This window comes from Mobula hypostoma, chromosome 11 (genome assembly GCF_963921235.1).
Source record: "Mobula hypostoma chromosome 11, sMobHyp1.1, whole genome shotgun sequence".
NCBI classification, from domain to species: domain Eukaryota; kingdom Metazoa; phylum Chordata; class Chondrichthyes; order Myliobatiformes; family Myliobatidae; genus Mobula; species Mobula hypostoma.
The window spans coordinates 43,289,447-43,301,688 of NC_086107.1; the positions used below are offsets into that span (position 1 = coordinate 43,289,447).

Consider the following 12,242-nt stretch of genomic DNA (forward strand, 5'->3'; position numbering starts at 1 on the left):
CTAGAAAACACCTAACATGCGTTCAGTGGCCAATTCATTAGGTGCCCCTGTACCTACTAAAGTGGTCACTGAGTATATGTTCATGGTCTTCTGCTACTGTAGTAGAAGATGTGCTGTGTGTTCAGAGATGCTCTTCTGCACATCATTGTTGTAATGTGTGTTTATTTCAGTTACTGCTGCCTTCCAGCCTGGCCATTCTCCACTCAGTGGGTTTTGTTTTGGTTTTTTTGTACCATTCTCTGTAAACTCTAGAGAATGTTGTGCATGAAAATCCCAAGAGATTAGCAGGTTCTGACGCAAACCACCAATCATTCCATGGCCAAAGTCACTTAGATCCTATTTCTTCCACATTCTGATGTTTGGTTTGAACAGCAGCTGAACCTCTTGACCATGTCTGCATGCTTTTATGCTTTCAGTTGCTGCCACTGATTAGATATTTGCAATAACGAGCTGATGTACAGGTGTACCTTATTACGTGGCCACTGAATTTATGTACTGTAAGTGGGTGATCATAGTTTCTTTGTATTTCTAGGGATCCTCACTAAGAGTTAGAAAACTGGACACCCTTAATAGCATCTGAGATTGCAAGATTTTGAGAGCAAGTTTGAGTTAGACATGAGAATGAATCTTCCACATTTCAATATGTACCGTGGTTGAAAAAAATAATGGCAGTGTTGTGGTAATGTCCACATTCTTAAAGTGATAAGTCCTGAAGCATATCCAAAGTGGATGATATTCACTGTAAATCATGCAGCACCAGTTTCCATGTGAAAAAAACTAAAGTAAATAATGAGGTTACAAGGGAAAAGAATTTCTGAAGTTACTCAGGGATTAAAAGTAATTTTGTAATGGCAGGGTATACCAAAAAAGAAATGGTCACAATACTGAAACATCAAAATAATACTGGATTGAAATCACCTTGTGGCATCATCCACTGGGTGGAGATCTAAGTTATAATTTCCTTTAATATAACAAGGGTAGGCTAAAAAAATCTTACTTTGTAAGCTCACTGGGAAAGATTCTCAAGATCATAGTATAAAAGTATTATTTGCAAAGTACGTTTTTCAGATAGAAATCTCATGCAAAATTTTAAATGTGTTACTTCAGTGGTGATAATTACAAGTAGAATTGACACTGGGAGACTCATGCTTTGCACTAAGAATATGAATAGGAATGTTTCTCTGTTCTACTAGGATAAAAAATGGCTTAGTGCTCCCATTCCTAAACAGTAATGTGTTCTGGAAAATATTTGTCAGACAGACTGCTGACACTCGTTGTGAAAGATGACTTGAATATTATAATTTGGATAAAGTGGAGAACAGCTGGCAGCTATATTCAAGCTCAAGTTGATGTCTTTCAGAAAACAAGAACAAAAGTTGGACAGCCAAAATGAAGAACTTTCATTTATACAATCATATCGTAATCTTGGGTTTCACAGTTCATGAGTAACTTTGGAAGCAAATGCAATTTTTCACATAGAAAAATCAGCAGCCACCAAATTACTGAAAGGACTTGGAATCTTGCCTGGATGCCATGGAAATTTCTTGTTCCTTAATGTTAGGTAGTACGATGAAATGTGAGGAAAAATACTAAGCAAGAAAATTGAAGGAATAAGCAAATCATGTGAAAATAGCTTTGGGTGGTATGGCACTAATAAAATACTAAAAATGTTCTTCCACAAATAGATGGGCAAAGGATATAGGATGAATGGAAATGAAATATAAGAATCAGTTCAGTCTTCGCATCAAATCAATTTATAATAAATAATAAAACGTAAGTTAAGCAATGGGAAGTGCTTCTTTGGTTGTGAAATTCTCTCATGCATTAACATTTCACTGCTTCTACTAATATTCCAATATAATATTTTCTGATGCATAGCTCTCTGTTTATTTTAGGCTGTATTGCGAAAACTGGCAGCTTCAAGTCCTCAGTGCTTTGAGGACTCAGACTACCAGCAGTTAATAAAACCGAGACTTGTGGATTCCTTCTTACTCTGCTCAAATATGGAAGAAAGTTTTGTCTGAAAATGATTTGGAAAAAAATCTGCAAATATTTGATACTCTGGGATGAATGGTCAAGCAACATACTGGGTATTAACAGCCTTATTCAGAAACAAATATTGCAAAAAAATTGACAAAGAAACTGAAATCTATGGGTATTGTAATGTTTAATAATGTTCAGTATCTTCAAAGACTGTGGAAGTGACCACATACCAGTCATTTGCAAAATGAAAATAAAGATGAGAAAATTAAAGAAACCAAAAAGATTAGAACCACTGGATTATCAACAACTACAAAACAAACCTTATCTGAAAACAGAATACACAATCAAGGTGAAAAACCATTTTCAATTGCTGCAGGATGAAGGTGGCAAACCTTCTTGGGACTTACTGAAGGAATCCATGGTTTTAGCTGCAAAAGAAACCATCCCACGAAAAGAATGGAAAAGTAAGAACAAATGGATAACTGAAGATATTATACAATTGATGCAACAGAAACAGACCATCAGACCAAGAGACAGCGAAGAATACAAACAACTTGATAAGGCAATAAAAAGAAAATGCAGAGAAGCTAAAGACAGATGGCTAAATGAGAAATGCTCAGAGATAGAAATGCTACAAACCAATAACCCTGGAACAAAGTTGATGCACAGTAAAGTCAAAGAACTAACGGGGAAGTTACCATGCTCAGCAAGTGGATGCATCAAGGCAAAAGATGGCAGCTTAATTAGGAACAAAGAGGAAATCGTAAACAGATGGACAGAATATATAAAAGAACATTTTGAAGACCAAAGAGGAGAAAAACCGAACATAAAGAAGAATCTTGAAGGACCTAGCATTCTAAAATCAGAAATTTGAGCAGCCGTAAATAAAACAAAACATAACAGAGCAACTGGTCCAGACGACATCGCTGTTGAAATGATACTGACCTTAGAAGATTTTGGAATAGAGAAAATAACAGAAATAGCAAATGAAATCTATGATCATGGGGAGACACCTGATGATTTAAGTAAATCAGTTTTCATCACAGTTCCAAAGAAAGAGAGAGCAACAGAATGTGAGTTACATCATACAATAAGCCTGATGAGCCACGTGGCAAAAATTATTCTCAGAGTAATCATGATGACAGCAAGACGCTGTATAAAACCAGAAATCGGTAAAGAACAATGCGGCTTTGTGGAAAACACTGGAACCAGAAATGCATTTTCATGCTACAGATGATCAGTGAACAAGCCATCCAGGTACAAAAAGACAGCTACCTGTGTTTCATCAACTATGCAAAAGCTTTTGACACTGGCAGACAGCAAGATCTTCTGGATATGGTTCAAGATCTTGACATAGATGGGAAAGATATACGTTTCTTAAGAAACTTATACTGGGACCAGACAGCATCCATCAGAACAGAAGGAGAAGTGAGTGAGTATGTGAATCTCATGAGAGGAGTCAGGCAAGGTTGTGTCTTTTCACTAGACTTATTCAACCTGTATAGTGAAAATATCTTGAGAAATATCAAAGACATCAAAGGATTCACAATTGGAGGCCATAATATAAATAACATCAGATATGCTGATGACATTGTACTAATAGCTGACTCAGAAACAAAACTTCAATTACTACTCACTACAGTGGCAGCAGAAAGTAATCACAGAGGCCTCTCAATCAACACCAAGAAGACAGAAAGCATGGTCATCTCCAGAAAGACAAACATCCCACAATGTGTGATCAAGATTGGAAATACAAACATCAAACAAGTCAACAAATTCAGATACCTTGGCAGCCTAATAACAAGTAATGGCAGGTGCGACACAGATATCAAATGCAGGATAGCAATGGCGAAAGAAACTTTCCAAAAAATGAAGACCATATTAACAGACAGAAAGATGAACATGTACACTAAAAACAGAATACTGCAGTGCTATATTTATTCTATCCTGACTTATGGAAGTTTATGCTGGGCCATTTCCTCAGCAATGGAAAAGAGACTAGAAGCAGCTGGATTATGGTTCTACAGGAGAATGTTAAAAATATCATGGACCACACACACAACAAATGAAGAAGTTCTCAGAAGAGCCCAAGCAGTTCAATCACTCATACCAACAATAAGAGAAAGACAACTCAGATTCCTAGGACACATCAGGCGGAAAGATGAGCTAGAAAAACTAATACTCTCCGGAAAGATCGAGGGGAGCAAACCTAGAGGAAGACCTCGGCTTATGTACATCAAAAGCCTAGCCAGACAGTTACACATCGAGGAAATGGAAGTCATGCAAAGAACGAAGGATAGATCTATATGGAAAACCATGGTCACCAATGTCCGCATCGGATATGGTACCTGGACAGACAGACAGACATCTTCAAAGAGGCAGTTTGTTGTGTGTCTTCATCCAACAGCTGAGAACTACAAAACATTGCCTATTTTTCCACTGAAAGATCAACAATGCTTGCTTTTTTCAAGATTTTAACAAGTATTTATTTATATCATTTAATTAGCTGGGAACTAGAAGTAATAAAGAACAGATTAATTTTGAGTTTGTAACTTGGAAGGAACTTCTCAGACCTGAATTTGGTGCAGCAAAATAGATTCAAGAGAAAGTTTTTGATGTCAGCATGTCTGTATGTGAGAAGAATTGTTCTTCCTGGTGAACAATAAATTTCAGGAACAAGTATTGGCGGTAACTTTAATGTACTTTATATTGTAATGGAAACAGACTTGGATGAGGGTTCTGTTCCATGAGTTAGACACTGAGGATGTGTGGTTAAAAGCTACCTTACAGACACAAGTTTTATTTTTAAGCAAGTTGCCACATTAAGGATCCTTGGAGAAATTATTGTGGTGAAAATCCTTGTGCCAGTGTGGATTAAATGAGAGAGATATGTAGAACACCCTGTCAGGACTAGTGGTAGAGGCGGCTACATTAAGGACGTTTAAGAGAGGCACATAGATGATAGGGAGATGGAGGGCTATGCAGGAGGAAAGGGTTAGATTGATCTTAAGAGTAGATTAAAAGGTCTGCACAACACAATTGGCCGAAGGGCCTGTAATGTGCTGTCATATTCTATGTTCTATGAGATTAATGACAATTTTAACCCTATTTGGAAATGATAACAACTAAAAGCAGTTCTAGCATACCCTCAAAAAATAAAGCAGAAATCACATGGCCTGCTTTTCAAGTACACCTGGGCAACAAAAAACTATTTTTATAACTAACAGTTTTAGTGAGTTGTCACAAGTGGGCTGTATGATAAAATAAACCACCTTCAGGCAAGAGGTTACCATTCTGCTTATCCCTTAACTTTGAATAGTTGCCAGTAAAGAAAATTTTAATTTTCTGTTAATTTAGTTATAGATTAAACTAGCTTGCAAGTCAATCAAGTTGTGCCTGATGAAGCCCCTAGGTGATGTGGCATGCTAATTAAAAGGAACTTCCTTCCTGATTGCCAGTACCTCTTAGGTAGATCCTTTGGATTGACGATGACTTGTTTCTACACCATTTCTATGGGTTCTGAAGTCGATGGAGAGTCAGTACACTGCAATGACCTTTGGCATTGGTTTAACTAGGGGTGCTTGACCGGCCAGATGTCTGGGTACCTTGGGAGGAATGTGCTCCTCCCACCAGTAACACTATGCCAAAATACATCCTGATCAGCCCTTCTCCAATTTAAATAGTCATGGGCCAGGATTTTGATCAGCTAGTGAAGAATTTACTTTTTATTAAAGATGCTTCAGAAGTACCCCTGAATTGTGTCTTTTGTCTGTCTGGTAATATCTTGCTATAACGAAGCTTGGATCAGCACACCCTTTTCAGCTTCAAACTAGAGAATGACATAGTCTTTCCAATGGAGTAAATAGAGAGGAGATCTTGACTTGCAAGAGGAATCTGGCATTATTTATTTATTTTTCTAATTTATTTTTTTTATGTTTTTGCAATGGTGCTGCGGCTGCAAAACAAAAAAATCATGTCCCATGTCAGTGTTATAAGTCTGATTCTGAAACTCCAGAACATGCAAACTTTTTTAATCTCTCCTGTATGATAAACACACCATCCCAGAAATATATTCTGTGAGCATTCACTGCATTCCCTTTAAGATGTATACATATTTTTCCCAAATACAGTTTCATCAGTAAGACATCTTTATCCTTGCATCGTTCTCTCTGCTTGCTAAACTTACATATTAACTGTTAATGAACTGTGTTCAAGGATACCCCAACCTCTCTAAACACTAATAGATTTTCACTCTCATGATCTTGTTTTTCATATGGAGTCATACAGTATACTCCCATCAACGTGCACCGGGACCATAGCCCTCCATATCCCTACCATTCATGCACCTATCCAAATTTCGCTTAAATGTTGAGATTGAGCTTTCATGCACCACTTGTGCAGTCAGCTTGTTTCACACTCTCATGACCCTCTGAGTGAAGATGTTTCGCCTCATGTTCCCCTTAAACTTTTCATCTTTCACCCTTAACCCATGACCTCTGGTTGTAGTCTCACCCTACCTTAGTGGAAAAAGACTGCTTGTAGTTGCACTAATTGTCCTAATTTTGAATACATCTATCTAATCTCCTATGTTCTAAGGAATAAAGTCCTAACCTATTCAATAATATATTAAGTTCCAACTGCTAATTTCATTGTTCATTTAGTAACCCCTAATACATCCTTCTCCCTCTAATATTCTTTGTATCCTCCTACATTGTGACCTAGCTTATTAGCATCTGCAAAATTGGATATATTACACATAATCCTTTATCAATGTATTACTCTAGACTAGAATGTAAATAGCTATGGTCTATGGCATCCCACTAAAGCAAAAATGACTTGTTTGTTCCAACTTTTGTTTATTATTTGTTAACTAATCCTCATCCTGCTTTAAAATGTTCTGCTTGTGTATAATTAACTGTTATGTAAGATCTTACTGAAAGCCTTTTGAAAGTCCAATTATATTACATCAGCTGTTTTGCACTAATCTAATGCAGCAATAAAAAATACTTTAAAAGGTTTGTCAAACATGATTTCACTTGCATAAGTCTATATTTATAGGTGAACCACAATGATGATTTCCAGAAAGGAAAATATATTGAACAATATTTTATTGTAAAACTGTATGAGTACATGTTCTAAGTGTAGTTTACTCATACTGTTGGAGCCTTTTACTGCTATTTATAATTATTTGAGGTTGTTAATCGGTTTGGAGATGCTATGGAATAATGTCTATGCCATTGTATGTTGCAAGATATTTTGAAGCTCATTATACTGTATCTCAAGAGATGAACAAGGAGCTACAAAGCTGAAGCAGGACTCTCTAAAAGGAAGGACAGATAACTGACTAAAGCTCTTGACCACAATCATGCAAGTCATGGTGACCCAAATGAGAAAGGTCTCAGTGTAAAAGAGTGCACGGGTCACCTGCATATCTTCAGCCATAATTAGTATGAATTATAATGATGGAAATATCGAGGGGGGTGGGTCATAAAGGAGGTCGCCACATTTTAAAAAAAAGTACTTGAAGATTTGAACTTGATGTGGAAACTTGAGCAAATGGGAATCTACAAGATAATTTATTAAAATAGAGTTCCAGAAACAGATGTGTAAGTTCATTCAAATTGGCTTTTTGTTTTGTTTTACAACCCATGGAGCTGCATCTCAGGTAGCATTTTGAAAACCAACAATTATGCCAATTTGCACTATAGTTATGCAACTTTCCACTGCATCCATTCTTTTAAATAGCTTAATAGCTTTCTTAACATTTTGGCCCAGGTTATTTCAATGCTATTTACTTAATCCAAATGGCCATTATTTTGGAAAATTAAGTCTTTCTCGGAAGCAGACTTTCCTCCTAATCGTATTTATGATCTGCAAAAGTTAACAAAAGCTACATTCTGAAAGGTATCATTGGAAAATAATGTTCTCCAAGCTTTCTAGGTACAGTCCCATCTTTAAGGGTGCATGTTGTCTATATTTTCAGTATTACGAGTCTAATGATATTATGTGTGACCTTCATAGAAATGTGTTAACAAAGAATCCATCACTCTGCCTACTGCTCTTACTTCGTATCTGCTGTAAACCTGATGATCAAATGTATTCAACAATGAGGGAATTCTAGAGTATCTACAAACTAGTTAATTATGCATTACTCCAATATCACTGCTACTACTACTACGTCGACTCAGGCCTAGGGGGCTGGCATCAGGTACGAGGATAGACTCTCCAGTTCTCCCTTTTCCTCATCAGTGTGTTCAGTTCATCTACATTAGCCGCACCGCTGTTTTCTAGGAACGTGTTGACCATAGTCTTGGGAGGGCGCCCGGGGTTCATCCTCCCGTGCTTGGGCTCCCATATGATGACTAGGCTGGCAGGTAGCTCGGGGTGGCGTAGACAGTGCCCCGCTAGTTGCAGTCCTTTTGCCTCGATTTTAGTGGTCAGCATCTGTATGTCGTCATAGAGCTCAATGTTCATCATGTGCTGTTGCCAACTCACGTCAGGAGCCATCCAGAGCATTTGTGTATAGCAACCATCTAGAGACTTTCACATAGTCTTGGTGAGTGTCCATGTCTCACATTCGTACGTGAGAATGGACTCTTCGACTGCTATGAAGATCCTCTTTTTAAGCCTTCTGGTCAGGTTCGACTTCCAGATTTCCTTCATGTCGTTCATAGCCCTCCACGCCAGCACCTTCCGTATCTTTATGTACTTCTCCGAACTCATCAGTCTTGACCTGAGGTACTTGTAGTCAAAGACTTTCTTAATGGTATGATTCTTTACGGTCTTGATATCAACTTTACCAATACATTGGATATTTTGTTAAATTTTAGTTTATATGCAGTTGTTTGTCTTTAAAGTTTTATTTTACAATCTGCTTTGGCAGTTATAACTCTCTCTGAGATTGGCAGAAAACTCTCTCTGCTTTCCATTCACTTTTGTATTTTGGTAGTGTGGTGCATCTTATTTGCTAAAGGTCCTCGATATAGATCAAGCACTTAAAAATTCTAAGCTGTTGGAAAGTTCAGTGTTGCCCACAACTTAATTCTAATGCTTAAAGCATAAATTTGACCTTTGTGCAACATAATTATTTTAAATTATATGCTCCTGACTTTAGTAGGTGAAGAGAAAATCCTATTGAGGAAAGAAACAAAGTTGCAAGTATTTCAGACATAGGAGATAAGAGTTGAGCATCTAGCCTCTCGAACTTGCTTTGCCATTCATCAAAATAGTAGCTGATATTCTATCTTAGCGCTATTTTCCATATCCTTTGATTTCCTAATGTCCAGGAATCTATCAATCCCAGTCTTTAAAGAGCACGTGTCTAGTTCTCAGGGTCTGAGAATTCCAAAGCTTCATCACGCCCCCCCCCCATGTGAAGAAAACTCTGCTCATTTCAGTCCTTAATGGCCTGCTTCTTGTTTTGCATGAGAAACACCTTTCTTGCTTCTAGCCTGTCAAGCCCTTGAAGAACATTATAAATCTGAGTAAATAGATCTGTTCTCATTATTTTTGTAACTGGTCTAATTGAATTTTTACTCACTGGTGACCTGCAGAAAGTTGATGGTTGAGGACTCAGTGAAGGTACAGCCATTGAATGTTAAAGGTAGGTGGTTAAGTTTTCTTTTGTTGAGATGTTCACTGCCTGACAGTTTACTAACCAAATGTTATTTGCAACTCATCAGTCCATGTCTGAATATTGCCAGTGTTTAGCTGCATCCAAGTATGTGCTACTTCTAAGTTGCAGGAGGTGGGTAGCTGGGTGACTGTCAGGAAAAGGAAAGGGACGGTGAATAAGCAGTTAGCACAGAGCACCCCTGTGGCCATTCCCTTCAAAAATAAGTATACCGTTTTGGATCCTGTTGTAGGGGATGATTTCCCAAAGGAGTGCCATGGAGACCAGGTTTCTGTCACTAAGCATGGATGGATGGTGCAGAAGGGGAAAGGGGAGAAGAGGGAATTAGTAGTGATAGGGAACTCAACAGTCAGAGGAACAGGCAGGAGATTCTGTGGCCATGAACAGGACACCTGGATGGTATGTGGCTTCCCAGGTGAGAGGGTCAGGGGCGTTTCAGATCATGACTGCAGCATTTGGAGGGGGAAGGAGCGAGCAGCCAGATGTCTTGGTACATATTAGTAACAATGACATAGGAAGGACAAGCAAAGAGGTTCTAAAGAGCGTATTTAGAGATATAGGCAGAAAACTGAGAAGCAGGACTTCCAGGGTAGTCATTTCTGGATTGCCATCTGTGCCACAAATCAGTAAGGCTAGAAATAGGATGATTTGGCAGATAAAGGTGTGGCTGAGACGCTGGTGCAGAGGGCAGGCCTTTAAGTTCTTGGGTCATTGGGAACCCTTCTGGGAGAGGTATGACCTGTACAAAAGGGACAGGTTGCACCTGAACCCGAGGGGGACCAATATTCTGGTGGGCCGGCTTGTTAGAGCCGTTGGAGAGGGTTTAATCTAATTTGGCAGGGGAATGGCAACCAGGGTGAAGGGACTCAGGATAGGACGAAAGGTAAAAAAAAACGAAGATAGTGTGCAGTCAAACTGTCAGGAAGGGTAGGCAGATGATAGGACAAAATTTGCAGCCAGCAGTGTGAGTATCAGTGCATTAGGCATCTAGAATCAAAAGGGTAGCAAATGCAGCATTCAGAGTGTTGTATTTCAATGCAGGGAGTGTAAGAAATAAGGTGAATGATCTTGTTGCACTTTTACAGATTGTTGGGTATGATATCATAGCCATCATTAAATCGTGGCTGGAGGATGGTTGTAGTTGGGAGCTGAATGTCCAACGTTACACATTGTGTCTGAAGAATAGGAAGGAAGGAAGAAGGGGTGGCATTGTTCTGCTGGTAAAAAAATGGCATCAAATCATTAGAAAGTTGTGATATAGGGTAGGAAGATGTTGAATCCTTATCGGTTGAGTCAAGAAACTGCAAGGGTAAAAGGACTCTGATAGCAGTTATATACAGGCCTCACAACAGTAGCTGGGATGTAGACTACAGATTACAATGGGAAATAGAAAAGGCATGTCAAAAAATGTTATGACAGTCATTGGAGATTTTAACATGCAGGTAGATTGGGAAAATTAGGTTGGTAATGGATCTCAAGAGAGTGAATTTGTTGAATGCCTATGAGATGGCTTTTTTGAGCAGTTTGTTGTTGAGCCTACTAGGGGATCAGCTATAGTGGATTGGGTGTTATGTAATGAACCGGAGGTGATTAAGGAACTTAAAGTAAGGGAACCCTTAGAAGGCAGTGATCACAATATGACTGAGTTCAACTTGAAATTTGATAGGGAGAAAGTAAAGTATGACGTAGCAGTATTTCAGTGGAATAAAGGATATGAGGGAGAAGATGGTCAAAGTAAATTGGAAGGAGATTCTGGCAGGGATGACAGCAGAGCAGTAATGCCTTGAGTTTCTGGGAAAACTGAGGAAGGTGCAGGATAGATGTATTCCAAAAACAAAGAAATACTCAAATAATAAAATTGTACAACCCCCGTGGCTGACAAGGGAAGTCAAAGCTAATGTAAAAGCAAAAGAGAGGGCATACAAGCAAAAAATAGCAGGAAGATAGAGGATTGGGAAGCTTTTGAAAACCTACAGAAAGCAACTAAAAGAATCATTAGGAGGGAAAAAAATGACATATGAAAGCAATATCAAGGTGGATAGAAAAAGCTTTCTCAAGCACAGAAAGAAAAGAGAAAACAGGGTGGATATAGGACTGTAGAAAATATGGTCAGGAAAATAATAACGAGGGACAAGGAGATGGCAGGTACACTAAATAAGTATTTAGCATCAGTCTTCACTGTGGAGGACACTAGCAGTATGCCAGATGTTGAAGGCTGTGAAGGAAGAAAAGTGAGGGTAGTTACTATTACAAGGGAGAAGGTGCTGAAAAAGCAGAAAGACCCAGAGGTGCTTTAAGTCACCCAGACCAGACGAACTAAGCCCTAGGATTCTGCAAAAGGTAGCAGTAGAGATTGTGGAATCATTGGACTGGAGCATGGTTTCGGAGGACTGAAAAATTGCAAATGTCACTCCACACTTAAGAGAGGAGGGAGACAGCAGAAAGGAAAGTATATACCAGTGAGCCTGACCTCAGTGGTTGGGAAGATGTTGGAGTCAATTGTTAAGGATGAGGTTACAGAGTACTTGGAGACACAGGACAAGATAGGACAAAGTCAGCATGGTTTCCTTAAGGGAAAACCTTGCCTTCTGAATCTGCTGGAATACTTTAAGGAGAGTACATGTAG

The 12,242-nt window shown here is 38.6% G+C and overlaps 1 protein-coding gene across 2 annotated transcripts in view; it reads left to right on the forward strand.

Annotated features, from left to right (window-relative positions):
• LOC134354273 (protein inscuteable homolog) overlaps positions 1 to 2,064 on the forward strand; it is a 433,993-nt gene extending 431,929 nt beyond the window's left edge. For both annotated transcript variants that reach the window (XM_063063187.1, XM_063063188.1), the window contains exon 13: positions 1,896 to 2,064. In XM_063063187.1, the coding sequence (XP_062919257.1) occupies positions 1,896 to 2,024 (129 nt within the window). In that variant the 3' untranslated portion in view covers positions 2,025 to 2,064. The remainder of the gene's footprint in view (positions 1 to 1,895) is intronic.
• The last annotated feature ends 10,178 nt before the right edge of the window (positions 2,065 to 12,242 follow it).